The 15,370-nt window shown below is 44.2% G+C and overlaps 1 protein-coding gene across 1 annotated transcript; it reads left to right on the top strand.

Annotated features, from left to right (window-relative positions):
• The first annotated feature begins 4,717 nt into the window (after nucleotides 1-4,717).
• On the top strand, nucleotides 4,718-10,046 carry ip6k2b (inositol hexakisphosphate kinase 2b). The gene is made up of 5 exons (XM_004544852.3): nucleotides 4,718-5,303; nucleotides 7,518-7,749; nucleotides 7,861-8,021; nucleotides 8,128-8,303; nucleotides 8,409-10,046. The coding sequence occupies exons 1-5, from the start codon at nucleotides 5,090-5,092 to the stop codon at nucleotides 9,000-9,002; spliced, it is 1,377 nt and encodes a 458-aa protein (XP_004544909.1). The 5' UTR covers nucleotides 4,718-5,089; the 3' UTR covers nucleotides 9,003-10,046.
• Nucleotides 10,047-15,370: the final 5,324 nt, after the last annotated feature.

Here is a 15,370-nt window from a genome sequence, read left to right as displayed (position 1 = left end):
ACGTGAGTGATGACAAATACAAAGATGGAACCATAAACTTTGACACTACCAGTGATCTGTTTGACCATACAGTTTCTCACGTATGACATGTTTACAAGAGATTCCAGGCTTGTCCACACCTTTCCTTATACTTAAGAGAAATAGACAAGATGTTTCCTGTGGGTGTGGGGGTAGGGGGCGGGGGACGTTACGCTCTAGCTGATTGTCTCATGAAAGTCTGCGTCTCATAGCATAGCATTATCTTCAACATCAGCTTGATGAGGACACAGCAACTTTAATCACTGCAATTATCTGATGTCAAGGCATCTGGTGAATGCATGCATTTGTCTCCACCAGTTTAAAAAGGATTTTGCTGCCATAGCTCAGTGCACCGAGTAGCTTTCTTTGAAGCAATACGTTAATATGTTAATATTTTAAACTGTCACTCATACGCACGCACCTTCAGCACTCAGAAGCACAATGATTTGTGGCCTCCAACTTCTAAAACTGAATGTCCATGTTGCTCATTAACATCATCGGTGAGGAGGACATCAGCAACATGAACTTTTATGGGGATAAACTATGCAGACCGCCTCTCCCCTTTTGTCATCCCACTGTAGAACGTGACTGCGCTTTGGTCTAATGGGCTCCATGTAGCTCCGGGAATGTACTTGAGGAATGTGTTAGTGTATTTGAAGATAATGCTGTTAAATCCGTCAGGTTGCTTAGGTGCCCGCTACAGTTTGAGCAACCACATGTCATATCGACACAAGGCCATTGCCAGCTCAGATTTTGTATTACTTGGGATTTTGTATCATTGGCATTTTGATTCAGTGTAGTCTCAATTTTGTTGTTCTTGTGACCATTTCTGATGATTAAAATGAACTTACCCCTGAGAACCACTGGCAGAAGATACTATTTACATAAGCCTTTTTCCACCCCCAGTACTATCAGTCTGTGTAAAGCCTAACTTTTTTTGGCCACATATTACTTTCTGTCCTTATTTAAGCACCATGCCAAAGATTGTTTTTCTTATATACTTAGGAGAGTTTATTGCATTTCCTTATCTTTTAGTTTTAAAAAGGAAATACACACCAACAGCAGAGAAACTCTTATCATTCCAATGAATTATTGACTCAGTGACTGAATATTGCCTTGTGTCACGCTTTATGATTTTATTTACTCTTAACCAGGAATCACCATCCAGGAACTTGTGCATTTGTATATATATATTATCTGTGCTATTAATTATATTGACAGATCCACAAAAGCTGACAAAGAGGTGCTTTGATTTTATTTTAGCGCCTTTTTCCATTCTAGACAAAGGGAATGACTGAAGGAGTTATATGAGGATTGTGGGTGGCAGTGGGGAGTGCAGGAATAAACAAGCTTGTCCTTGACTTTGCATTAGCTGTCAGAGTTCCAACAGGATTCATCACTATCAGCACACAGGGCAGAGCTGGTAAGCTCCCCTGCACACCCATGTGTCACTTCCTCACGAGAGCAGGAATGATTAAAAGGCCTTACAGACTGACTGGAAAATACCAAGTCAAATTAGGAGCATAATACTGTTGTGATGTCCCCAAGAAATTCATCTGAAGGCATAGCTTCATGGCACTCATTTTCATCCACAGTGTAGGCTGCAGTGTGGCATACTGATTTTGTTTAAGCTTTTACTTCCTTAAGTTAAATTACTTTAACTATGGCCCATTTGCATTATTAAGCTGTAGCTGTCCAGTGACCAACCAGTGCCATTTAAAGAAATGACTGGCATCAGTTTGAGTAAGAATACAAAAGAATAGTATATTAAACAAACTGGGTATATTGTAGACAATTGTAGACGGATAGTGTTTCCTAAGCTTGCTATGGAAAAACAAGATAGGTCACATTTTCTAGATGTAGCTACTTTCAGCTGTACGTGTATTCTCTGTTATAAGTTGAGCTGATTATGGTTTGATTATGACCTGATTATGACCCTTTGAAAGTTGCATTGCTCTGAACAAATCCACTATTTCTATTGATATAGGCTCGATCCACCCACCCACCCACCCACCCATCCATCCATCCATCCATCCATATTCATCCATTAACCCATTTTCTTTGATTTTCACGGGTGTGCTGGGCCCAATCTCAGCTGCCATAGGCTGAGAGACAGTAAGCACCCCGGACACATCACCAATCTGTTGCAGAGCTAACACAGACAGAGAAGCAGACAACCACTGACTTTCACATCAACACCTGAGAACCACCAGTTAACCTAACCCCATGCATTGGAGTGTGGGAGGAAGCAAGAGTACATGAGAGAACCCACGCAGTTTCAGGGAGGACATGCAAAATCCAAACAGCAAGAATCCAGGACTTTCTTGCTGTCAGGTAACAGTGTTAACCACTAATTTGCTTGACTGCTTATATGTAAACATGTATTACCATGGCACTAAGAACCTGCCACTAAGATCAGACCGATCCATTTATAAGTAGTACTGAATTTAAAAGTTGTTGCATTAAAACAGACCATTTTTGTTTTTCATTGGTTAAGATACTTATGCCTTTGTTCAGTGAGTTTTCTGCTGCATCTATGGTGGACAGAGTTTGCAGTGATTCCTGGGTTTTGAGCATTATGTGGTGTGCATATATGAAGAGAGGTTCAAGGAAATTGAATCACTGCTCTGATTCACAGCTGGATTGCGGGTCCCGTGGCACAACCAAGCACTCTTTTCCAGAGACATGGATCCATGCTAAGCTGACATAACACCGATCCATCATTTGTGGCTAAGGAGACTACGTTGGAAAGCTGACAGCTCATTATGTTTAAATACCCACACGATTTGTTGTATCCTCAGACTGGATCTGCTGTAATATCACAACTGTTATGTAGATTTGTGAACTCAAAAATTGTGTACATTTAATGTTAGTAGCACTGTATTTTTTGATTTCACTGTGACTTAGAAATATAAGCCATTTTTGCACCCTGCCTCTTTTGGAGCTATCTGGTGATAACAAGCCAGGTGGTCTCTTCCTCTTTCATAAATAATGCTTTCAACAATTTCAAGCTTTTAAGTACAAGTGGGTGCCTTCTCTGTGTGCTGACCATTAAAATCCTTCCCTGTATGGCTCTGGGATATTTTCCTCTTGTGTGTAATCCCAGTACAGAACTGGAACATAAGAGATTAGTGCATGCACCTTGATGTGGCCTGGTACACTAGTCAAACTTATTAGGCTAACTGACACTCAAAAAGAAGTTTTGGGGCTTTTCAATGACCTCTTTGATATTGAAGGGGATTTTTGGGTTATATTAGCTAGCTTGACTAGAAGATTCTTTCAGAGGTCTTTCATTCTTCTTTCTTGTATCTGGAGTCTGTTTGGACAAATGTTCAATTCATAAAGGAATAATGGAAATTATTAATGGAATGTGCACTTTATTGAAAAGGATGTTGTTCTTTACAGACGGGACACTGTCAAGATAGTGAAAACTGTATCAACAGTAACATGATTTGTTTGTATTCAGTGTAAATAAATGGCTCTGATGCTGTTAAAGTACTTTTTTTTAAAAAAGTTGTACCTCCTCAGTTATTCACTTGAGTTTACTGCTTGGAGACAGCTTGGGTGCCACACAAAACCCAGGTGTTGAGCTCATGAGAGCTGTTTTCATGTGTGTATTATTATCTCTGTAAAATCAACAGATGGGGTCGCGGAAGGAAATGGTTTTGCAAGAGAGCTGGCAAAAGGCTTTTTGGCACGTGATTTGGATAAACAACTTTCCCTGAAATTGCACTGGGGAGATGCAGAGTGACAGATAAATGTGCTATGCAAACTGGGCTTCCTGGATTGTGTGCCATTTTGTTATTGGTACCTGATGAAACATGGTCATCCCTGATGACTGATGACACTGTGTGTGTCTTTCTTTCAGTGCATCTCTATTTTAGGTCTGAACTTAGGTCTCACTTTGCCAGCCCAGTGTTCATCTAAGTATAAACTTAAAGACTGTACTTCTGAGGTAATTTATAAGAACTTATGTTGTTTTGGCAACACACATTTCAGCCCTCACACGACCCATGCATGTTAATGGATGGTATGTGCAGTTGAAAGTTGTAAACAAGGAAGTGATCTGTATGATCTGTTCCATATGAGGGAGTAGTTATTAACTTCTTGAGCTCCTGCTTTAAGGCAAATGCTCTCATTCTCATCTAAAAAAGATAAGAGCTTTTTTTATGTGAAGCCACCTGAGCCACCTTCCCTTATGACATTAACACAAGCAACATCTAGATTTCATACCCATCTCATTTGTTGTGTATTTCACTCATACACCTTTCACACCTTTGCCCTGATCAATGGGATGTGAAAAAGTCCCCCCGAAAAGAAAAAATAATCAAAGAGGTATAGTGTAAGAACAATTTGGATTTCCTGCTTGCTTTGGTGTTAAATTCACTGCTTATGTTTGGTGCAAATTAAAATAACAGGACTTGAAAACTGTAGCCGATCTCTAAAGCAAAAACATCGATGAAACCTTCAAGTACAGCAAACTTTAAAAAAAATCTCCACTGTTTTGTTTTGTATGAAGCATTTTTCATGTTCTACCCTCCCCCATGTTTTCTCTCCTTCCTCTTTGTTTGCTTGATCCTCTCCTAGGTATCTCGTCTCCTCCCAGCGACAGCTGCGTGTTTCTGATTGGGTGATTTTGGAAGAGGGGTGGGGCTTGCTCGCTCACTGCTTCTGCTGTTTTCTAGCAGGCGGATCAGCCTAGCCGTCAGTTTCGGTAAAAGGAGGCGACGAGTGTGGTCGCTGCTTACGCTGCTTGAATTTCTTCAGGCAGCTTGTAGGAGCTTTATAATCATTTTTTTACTAAATGTACAAGCACAACGAACATACCGCTTAGTCGGTGAGCCTTATAATTTGCTCTCCGGGAAAGGAAACTAATCGGAATACGGGATTTCGTCGTCCTTCCTGTTCAGCCCTTTGTTTTTTACTGCTTCGGTCAAGTGGGAGAGCAGCAGCGCCCCCCTGTGAGCGAACAGGAAACAGCCTGAGGATAGGGAGCCAAACGAGCGGCCGAGCCTCTTGCCTCCCGTACGACGTGGGCCCCCCCAGCTCAGCTGTCCGATGCGGGGTGAGGATGAGTCCCGCTCTGGAAGCCCTCATGCAGGCGGAAGGGACTCCTTATCCCGGAAAAGGGGTGATGCTTGAGCCGTTCGTGCACCAAGTGGGGGGCCACTCTTGTGTGCTACGGTTTGGGGAACAGACAATTTGCAAACCCCTCATCCCCCGAGAACACCAGTTCTATAAGAGTCTCCCACCAGAGATGAGGAAGTTCACCCCTCAATATAAAGGTGAGTCTGTGCATCCCAAATATGAACTATTGAGCTGCCCGTTAGAGCAGCATGCATCTTTTAATTTTCTCACCTCTGTGCATGCGTTATATAAGAGTCTCATGGGTGCTTTTAATATTGCATTGCAAAAAAACAAAACTTCTATTACATGAAATTTTGCGCTTATTTGCCGTTGCAATACCTTAAAGTGCATTGTGTACACAACAACACTACAGAATGTATGTTGAATATTTGTAAGCTGATTGCATTGGCTTCAAAATAACTCACGTTACATTGTCAGTCATGTTGGAGCCTTTGGCAGACACAGCTATCCGTTTTCTGGCTATATCCCTCATGTGCAAGGCAGGGTTTCAAGTAGCGTCAAACCTAATGGCTTGACTTCCTGCCAAGAGAATGAGTAGCCAGAGTATCCAGAGGTCTTTGACTGTGTGACGCTTTTAAGGCAGCTATAGTTTCAAGATGCGTATTGGAGGGCCACGGCAAATCTAAAATAACTGCGGCAGATCACCAGAGTAATAATTTACAAGTCATTTGAGGAGATTTCCAGGTCTGGTTTCAGGGAACGACACGCATAAAGACTCACACAGACCTGAAGCAGGAATGCTATGTTCCCTGGTTGCATTCAGTCTCTCACAGTTTCCCCTACATTCAATTACACCTAGTACATGCTGATACGGAGATCTTCAGGCAGAGATCTTTTGACGTGATGTGTGGTAACTGAATCCACGGCCATGCAGCATGGGGCTATAAAAAGGTCCTGGATATGGAATGGGATGTGAGGAGCTAATAGTATAGTAGACGTCTGGGGCCTTCAAATGCTCAACCCCACTAGCATTTTCCAGTCTTACATTTCACATTATGATGAGAGACGGGGAAAGAGCTGTGTTCTTCTAAAGGAATGTAAGGTTCCTTATCCGCGATTGTAGATAAATGTGTCTCAGCAGTATCTGATGTTAGGGACATCTTGCAGTGGAATACTGGATTAGAAACATTAAGACTTTTGAGCAGATGTAGATTAAATTTATAAGTTAGGGGTCACTTATGTTGTGTAGAGGATACTATATTGCAATTTAATGTCACGACAGTGACCTGAAAAAAGATTGGACAGGAACGTTTGTACTTAATAAAATGATATTGATAGCAATAATAATGTCTAAGTCAGTTTAGCCCTACTCCTGTACTACATTCGATTTGCGCAACTGGGGCGCAATAATCGCGCACTTGATATACGTTTATCACAAATTTATGAGCCTTTTTATTGAAAGAAACTCGGAGTGACTCATAAGTTCCTTTGCTGGCTGCAGTGGTGTAATGACAGTGCAGTGCTGAGGCACACATTCCTTCAGAGGCGGGGCTTCCTGCAGACTGATGACGTCAGTGCGCATGACATAAGTCAAGCCTCCGCCTGCGTAGAAGGATGGCACCCATGATCCCGGGGCCTGCCATTTAACATCCAAATCCAGTGCCATGTTATTTGCATGGCTGTTTTTTGTTGTTTGTTTTTTGGTCATTGTAATAAACTGTCATTTAATTTTCTAATTCAGTGGCTGATTTGTAATGACTCCTACTGCTGCTTGGTTTTGGTATCGTGTTTTGTGTCATGTAACTTGGATGTTACATCCAGATCTAAAACAGTTCCTCTTGAACTGTTTCGACCACATCCCCTCCCTCCTTCCTGTCTGTGGTTGATCTGTGTCGGCCTTTGCAGCTGTGATGTTTATTCTCAGTGCAACACCTCCCCCACTCTGCCTGCAATACTCAGGTCCTTGTAGGGAGTTTTATTTTTGGGGGGGGGGGGGTGACCCCGGTGGCTTTTTGCGGGTCATGTCAGAAATTAGCATTGGCATCAAAGGCCTTCCAGAAACATCCATTAGTCCATGAGTTTATCAAATTGTGTTAATTATTACTAACTGAAGCCCTCAGAGCACAATGTGGTGCATTTGAAATATGAACTATGTAGATATACTTGCTGCTTAATATCAGTATCTATATTCTTATCTGTGTGTCTGAATCATTATGATTTGACACTTTAAAACTATCATGCTTTAACTACTACAGTGTTACATTTTCTATCTCTTTTACTCATGGTGGATCATATAGTTTTCTTTGTGCAATTGCTTTTTCAAATTGTGAGAATTTGTAAAAGTAACAAACATGAAGATAAAACCTCTCCTTCTATTTCTCTCTCTCTCTCTCTCTCACTCACTCTCTCAGGTGTAGTTTCAGTCAGTTTTGAAGAGGATGAGGAAGGGAATTTGTGCCTCATCGCCTACCCCCTCCACAGCGAATCAGGGGACCTGGAAAACAAAGACCCCTCAACAGACTGTGAGCCCAAGAGCAAGATGGTGAAGTGGAGCAACAAAAAGCAATCCCCTTTGGGCCCTGAGAATGACAACTATAGCAAAGACAGAGGTAGACACAGTCGTAAAGAAGACAAGATTATGAGGTAAGAGAGCACCTTTACTGTTTCACGGAAATAAGTCATGTTGAAGACGTGTATTGTTATGAAGCTCTGTAGCGCTGAAGCTGATGTCTTTCTTCGTTCTCTGCTCTGCAGTTATAATCGTGATGAGATGCAACAGCAGGCAGAGGTACTTTACTTTAGCCTGGAAAAAGGCAATGTGGTGTCACAGATCAAACACAACCCCTGGAGTCTCAAATGTCACCAGCAGCACTTACAGAGGATGAAGGAGAATGCAAAGCACCGTAACCAATACAGTATCCTTTTACCACATGCTTGAAGATATGAGAATTCTCAGTGTCTGCTGAAGTGGCTGAAGTGTTCCCTTTTTTTGCCATGTGATCCTTGACTCTCCCTTTACAGAATTTATCCTTTTAGAAAACCTTACATGGCGCTATAGAGTACCGTGTGTCTTAGACTTGAAGATGGGAACTCGTCAGCATGGAGATGATGCATCAGAGGAAAAGAAAGCCAATCAGATTCGAAAGTGTCAACAGAGCACATCTGCATCTATTGGGGTGCGACTTTGTGGCATGCAGGTAAAGTATATTTATAAATGAAACCATATATACGTGGGGGGGGGTTTTTGTATTTACTTGTTTATGTGCCGCTGTAGTGCTTATGTTGCTGTGTGACCTTTGCAGGTGTACCAGTCAGAGCCAGGCCAGCTGATGTTCATGAATAAATACCATGGGCGAAAGCTGACTCTCGCAGGCTTCAAGGAGGCTCTCTACCAGTTTTTCCACAATGGGCATCGCTTGCGTCATGAGCTGCTGTCTCCAGTGTTGCGGAGACTTCGCGAAATGCAAGCTGCCCTCGAGGCCTGCGAGTCTTACCGCTTCTACTCTAGCTCCCTGCTCATCATCTACGATGGCGACCCTCCCAGGGCTCCCACTAGACCTAGACATAGAGGTGGGGAGGAAGGTGATGAGGATGAGCCATCTGATGAGGAGGAGGAGGAAGAAGGTGCCTTTGGTTTCCCTCGCTCCTCCTCTGCGGGTGTTGGCGCAGGTGTGTCCGGAGGGAGCAGCAACAGTGGTGGTAGTCGCTCATCCCACAGCGCAGGAGAGGCTAGTAGCCCTGTGGTGGATGTACGCATGATTGACTTTGCTCACACCACCTGTCGCCACTATGGAGAAGACAGCGTAGTGCACGAAGGCCAGGACAGTGGGTTCATCTTCGGCCTCCAGAACCTGATCACAATCATCTCTGAGCTCGAGGATCACAGTGCAGACTGAGGCTGGACTTTAGTCAGCATGGTCTAAATTTTAAGCGTGGGATGAGCTCACTGAGCTGAAACCCTGCTACACCAAGATGCATTATCCCTATGCCTATGTAGGGGTCTGCTTGGTGGGAACGTTGGACGCCTCTGCGTGAGGGGATAGTTTCAATGGTGGTACCTGTGGTCTCACTCACCTGCCAGAGGATTGGGCTGCCTGTGCCCTTTTTGCACTTTTCAGAGACTGCTCCTTTTTTTTTTTTTTTTTTTTTGTAACACATGATAGGAGAAGTGTAGTATGAGAGAGGTCCTTCAACAGAGACTTCTGTAGCATCCTAGGGCTCTCTTCCCTCCTCTCGCCCCCTGGTACAGATACAGTTCTTTATTGTTAAGTTCTCTCTGAGAGAGAAAGCCTGAGGCAGAGAACATTGAAGCTGTAGGTAACTAGAAACCTGTCGTGGTGCTTTACCTGTGATACTTTTTTCCCCTTGGGATGTCGCTTTGACTGCTGGTCCCCAACAGCACAACACAATCATGGGGAAGCTGATTGAACAAGCTGACCTTGGCTGGCTGGGTCAGCAGCCTTGTAGCAAATGAGAAGCTTGCATCAAATAAGGACATTTTGTGTCTATTAAGACCCTTATATGGTTTGTGTGTTCAAGTAAGCACTTGGATTTACACTTTTTGGTGGAAGAATATTATTTAGTTCAATAAGAAGGGATCTGCCTTTTTCAACAGTTGTTCCCCTGTACTTATTGCCTATAAACAAAAGACTTTTTGGAAAGGGAATATTATCCTTTTTTTCTGGTCATTATCTTTTTCCTCTTTTTCATTCCTGAAAATTTGACTTGACAAAGAGAATATATTGATAAAACACTAAAAAGACTATAGACTATTTATTTCAACGGATTGTTAAAAATGTAAACAAGTACATTCCATATTACCACTATAAATGTTACGTCCTTCTTATACAGACTTGGATTTCTTTTGTTATTGGAAGAGCTCTCTTATATAACTGTGTGTTAACAGTATCTTGAAAATAAAGGCATTCATTGAGATAAAATTCATTGTCTGTGGTTTGTGTTTATAGTATGTTTGGGGTTTGAATTTCAGAAACAAGTATGGGTTATGAAATAGATCGTGAGGATCCTAATGTGTGCCAAAAACTGTGTACTTTTGACTAATAGTGGTACTTCCAGTTCCCAGTTTTGATTTGGGAACACAGACACCCTCTGCCAGTGTCAAGATTAAATCTTTCTTTTTCGATAAAGGATGTGGTTAGAGCTGGATCAGGTGACCCTGAACGATTCCTTAGTTACGCTGCAATAGGCCTTGGCTGCTGGTGACTTCCCAGGATACAATAAGGTTTTCTTCAGTCACCTCCTTTTACTGCATGTGTTTATACACTGCTGTGAATTTCATCACTAGTTATTATTAAACTCTGGCTGTCTCTCCTGAAGTCTGTCTTATGTTCTGTGTCCCTCCCCTGATCAGCAGATGGCTGCCTCTCCATGAGTCTGGTTCTGCCTGAGGTTTCTTCCTGTTAAAAGGGACTTTTTCCTTCTCACTGTTGCCAAGGCCTTTCTCATGGGGTGGTAGGGGTCATCTGATTGCTGGGTTTTCTCTGTATTACTCCACGGTGTTTACTGTACAGTTTTAATCACCTTGAAGTGACTATTGTGATTTGGCGCTATATTTAAAAATAAAAAAAAACAACAACCTGAAATGAAATTGTTTGTGTTGACTATCATCTGCATTTGAACTGGAGACATCATATTTAGATCACAAGTGAGGTCATGTGTGAGGTATTGGATGTTTTCATAGTGCACTTAATGTTCCAGTGTGAATGAATCAAACTTGAAGCTGCACTTCAATACACCTAAGGCTGTCAAAGATTGAGGAAGACGTGACTCATAATTATCAGTAAGAGTCATTTGCTGAACTGGAACTGCTAGAATGGGGAAAAGATCAAATATCACAATGCTGAAACTAGACCTGCTGTAAAACTGTAAAATAAGGAATCAATGGTGTGGAAAACATGCGTCTTTTTTTTTGCACCTGATACTATGAGTTTTTCCATCCATTATCCATTGTTCATATTAGGCAGGTACAAACAATGCTTTCTTTTATGAAAGTAACATCTCTCCTTAATGCTGTATAGTACAAAAAGAAAGGAGTCGTTGTTTCAAAGAAAAAGCATGTTTTCATACTTGAAAGTGTAAACGTAACTAAATAAAGTGCAGTGTTAATGTAGCATAGAAACATTAACCTTCACAAAGCAAACAATTATTTTGAGTTGAGACCATGTTGACAAATGACAAACAGTTTTTGTGCGCAAGTTGAACTTCAAAGGATCATTTTTCCTAAGAGAGTTCACTAAAGGTGTGAAATTGTGAACATAGGATTGCTTTTTGACCACACAGAGACAAATGTTTTTTCTCTGAAGAAGTCTGGGATTTTATGAAAGCTCAATTTAGTTGTTAAGCTCGAATATAGGGAAAGATTAAACCACTCCTGCCTTAATCGTGATGTGATGTGAGTGATGAACCTCATCCTCATTCTGATAAAGGTTTCAGCATAAAAACCATTACTATAGTACAAGTATGAAAATATCAGACACCCTCTGTTTAGACAGAATTAATCTGTGGGGGTGGGCAATGATTTTTTCCAAGTGGCAATAAATAAAGCAAAATTGAGTTCAGCTTAGTGGTGCAGCCCTCAACAACAATGCTAAATTCTCATCTAGCTTCTTGGGAAAATTAATTGGCCACCCTGACACAGAAAGCTTCCCTGAGAACTGGCTTTGGGTTTTTCCTTTCCTTTCGCAAGTTTGCTTGGTACGGCAAAAACACAAAGATTGCTTACGCTGCATGCGTCACTGTTGTTACAGAGTTCATTATTAAGCAGTTTAGTTGAGGTTTTTGGCACAGTTGCTCTTTGGCGGTGACATTGGTGACTGATCTGCACAAAGCTCAGATTACAAACTTCTATTCAATAACAGTTCCATAGTGATAAGCAGGAAGAATGAGAAGGTGTTGCCAGCAGCTCAGATTAGTATTTTCTAACATACTGTATGTACCCTAAGCTCCACAGTGAAATGTGTTGCCTGTTAAAGCTGGCAGCTTTGTAGTCTGCCTAATCAGCTTTCTAGTGCTGGAAAAGAGTGAGGAAAGTATGGCTATAGAATTTGACACACCTGCTGGAAGGGTTGAATGAAATGTGACAGAACAACTTTGTATCGACGTATAGCAGGTACTGGTTTTAACCTTGCAACAACCTGATGTGAAATGGGTGGAGAAAGTTAACACGAAGAGATGGTTTAATCTATTAGGATTTCTTATTTATCTTTCCATGTTGGAAAAGTAAATATGGTGAACAGGTTCTTCCATTCTCGCGTTTGTGTGTGCGAAATAAGATGTGACTTTAAATTAGAATTAAGGTTGGAGAAGCCTGTGACTAGAAATGAGGAACAGAAATACCTGCTGAGAGGAAGCAGTTCTAATTTTTTTTTTTTTTTTTTTCTTCTAAATGACATCAGAAACAGCAGTATGCGACATTACGTGATGGCAGAGCTTCAGTTCATCCTTTGTCATTTTTTTTTTTTTTTTTTTTAATAAATAGGACAGGGGGAATGAATGAGAGAGAGAGGGGGAGAGAAAGAAAGAAAACCAAAGGGGAGAAGAGACGGTGAGAAGGGGGGGGAAGAGAGACAAAAAAAAAAAACAAAAAAAACTCCTGGGTCACCTGTATGGAGAAAAAAAAACAAACAAACAAACAAACAAAAACAAACAGAGGAGACAGCAAACAACAAAGAGCAACATAATAATAGAGAAAACAAAGCACCATCACAATAAACTAGCTAGTCATAGATATCAGTATTTACTAAGTAATAAACGATATTGTGCAGCACGCAAGATAGACAGCGCACAGTGTGCTTTGAGGCAGCAGCCAAGAAAGCTTTAGTCCGCGTCTGTGAATACCCATGTGTGCATACCTGTGTGGATCAGCATGCTTGCATTCCAAAGGTTTCTCCATGTAATGATCTGCTAGGGAGTGTGGGGGGGCCACAGCCCCGTCCTCCAGGGTGTGAAGCGGGTATGGAGGAGATCAAAACTCCAGACATCCAGAGGCCCCCAGAACACAAGAGACCATGGAAGACCAACAGAGGGGCAGCCGCGCCACTGTCCCAGTAAGAGCTGAGGAGAGTCCCAGATGAGGGCTCGCCCAGCAGCCGCGGAGCAGAAGTCAGGGGGAGTTGCGGTGACGCGCCCGTGAGCTCCGCCGGCCCCCAGCTGCGCCTGAGTGACCGAGCCCTAGGCCGAGAGGCCGGGGGCACCCCACCTCCAAAGGGGCCCGAGCGAGCCCCAGGCCCCGACAAGCGGCCGCCAAGGAGTGAGCCGGTGTGTACCCGGACGCCCACCCCCAGACACAAAGAACCACCAACACACCGACACCTGAGGGAGTCCGCCACCGGCAGGGGAAGTGGTGGTGGGTGGAGATAGGCCTCCAAACCTTGGAGGGCCTGAGGTGTCCCCAGAGAGGTGGCGTCTGATACCCAACCTGACATATAGACACAGACATACAGGCACACACAGACACAAACATCCATTCCCACCCTCATGCTCTCATATGCACTCACTCCACACTCAACCAACGTGGAGACAGACATAAAGAGACGCTGTACACACAATCACACTCCCCAAGCGTACTCTACAAACCGGGTCTAGGTACCCTTGCCCCTGGAGGGGGGAATTGCACCCAGACCCAGGTGGTGTTACCCTTTTCCCTGCGGTGGGGAGAGGCAGACCACCCCGACTCCGCAGCAGCAGGGAGGCCCCACACCCCAGACCGCAGTCGGACGGCCAACTCCTCCTACTAGCCCTCCCGCTCCAGCAGGCCGCAGAGAATGGGGGTGGGAGAAGACTCCAAACCTCCCTCCACCCGCTCATTGTAGTGTTGATGCATATGTGTTCTAAGGTGCAATTAAAACCCAGGAGGGCATGGAGCTACCTGCCAAGGAGCAGCAGGTAAGCGCATAGTCCCTCCTGCTAACCCTCAATGACTAAGTGTATTTAAAATTGAGAGGTGGGCAACGACGTCAGGGGTGAGGTATACACCCTGATGGTGATTTGGACTCCGTGATTGTGCCCACCCCCAAGATCCTATATGTATGTGTAATGAGAGTGTGAATAATGTGAATGTCTAAGTTGTGGGATAAAATTGAGGCAGAGGCAGCCAGAAGGGGACGGGGGGGGGGGGGGGGGGGGGGGGTAGCCTCCTCTGCACCCTGGTGACATACCCCCACTCCAAGGCCCTGCATGTGTGGGTGGTTGTGGAGGAGCGGGAAGGGAGAGGCAGGCAGAAGGAAGGGAGGGGCAGGTAACCCCTCCCTGGGGCCAGCTCCCCCGCTGACCCCAGTAGGCACTCCCACCCTCCGCGACCCGCCAGGGAAGGGGGGCCCAGGCCCATCAGACCGGGGCCCAGTGCAGTAGCGCCCCCCGGCTCCACAGAGCCCTGGACAGTCCACCCAACCCCACCACAGAGAAAACTGCACCCACCCCACCAACCACACATCTTCCAGACTACATAAGACGGTAAACGCCCAGGCTGAGATCTTCCTCCACCTCTCCTGTATCTCCCCCTCCTGCAGAGAGTTCCTGAGAGAAGAAAGCTCCTGCAAGATGTGACCATCCCCCCCACCAGTTGAAGAGCCCCCCAGGCGGCTCGATGCACCGGCGGCACCCTGCTCCAGGGCCGGGCCCCCATGCACCCACCCGCCCACAACCCCGGCAACACACCAACCAGGACCCGAGCCCCCGAGGCCCGGCCCGGGCCCCAGCCCAGAGACGGAGCGCCCCCAGAACCTCACGCCCATCCCGGACCCACCCAGGGGCAGCCAGGTTGCCAGGTCAGTAACCCGCAGTTCTAATTACAAGAGAAATGAAACAGAAAGTCAGTCATGCAAATCATCTGATGCCACGACCACTCATCAAGCTTAGCTTCATTTACAACTGGTTGGACTCAAAGCCTCCAATTGACCCACATTATCCTACTTTGTGTGCAACATTCCTCTCCCTTCTTTAGTTGTAGTTAAAATTCTGTTTATGGACAGAAATTCTAGTTGCAACCAAGGGGTGTGACAGTGTCTGGCCTTGGAGGCCTCAGGATCACCTCTCTGCTTTTTGCAGAAGATGTGGTTCTTTAGGCTTCGTCAAGCAGTGGCCTCCAACTTGCAGTTTTTAGCTGAGTTTGAAGTTGTTACCACTAAACCGCAGCCCATAATGAATTTAAGTTGAGCTAATGATGTAGCATCCACGAGCAGCTATCAGTGCATGTATCTTTGTGCACGGTGCAACTGCAGTGCTCTGCAATTTCATGGCCAAAGCA

This window comes from Maylandia zebra, linkage group LG5, assembly GCF_041146795.1.
Source record: "Maylandia zebra isolate NMK-2024a linkage group LG5, Mzebra_GT3a, whole genome shotgun sequence".
NCBI lineage: Eukaryota > Metazoa > Chordata > Actinopteri > Cichliformes > Cichlidae > Maylandia > Maylandia zebra.
Note: the sequence above shows the minus strand (reverse complement) of the source record. Positions and strands in the feature narration are given on the sequence as shown.

Excerpts from the sequence above, each read along its gene's own strand:
- ip6k2b (XM_004544852.3), top strand. The coding sequence starts at position 5,090 with ATGAGTCCCGCTCTGGAAGCCCTCATGCAGGCGGAAGGGACTCCTTAT. Across the intron at positions 7,750-7,860 it reads AAAGAAGACAAGATTATGAG|TTATAATCGTGATGAGATGC; the intron begins GTAAGAGAGCAC and ends TCTGCTCTGCAG. Across the intron at positions 8,022-8,127 it reads AAAGCACCGTAACCAATACA|AATTTATCCTTTTAGAAAAC; the intron begins GTATCCTTTTAC and ends CTCCCTTTACAG.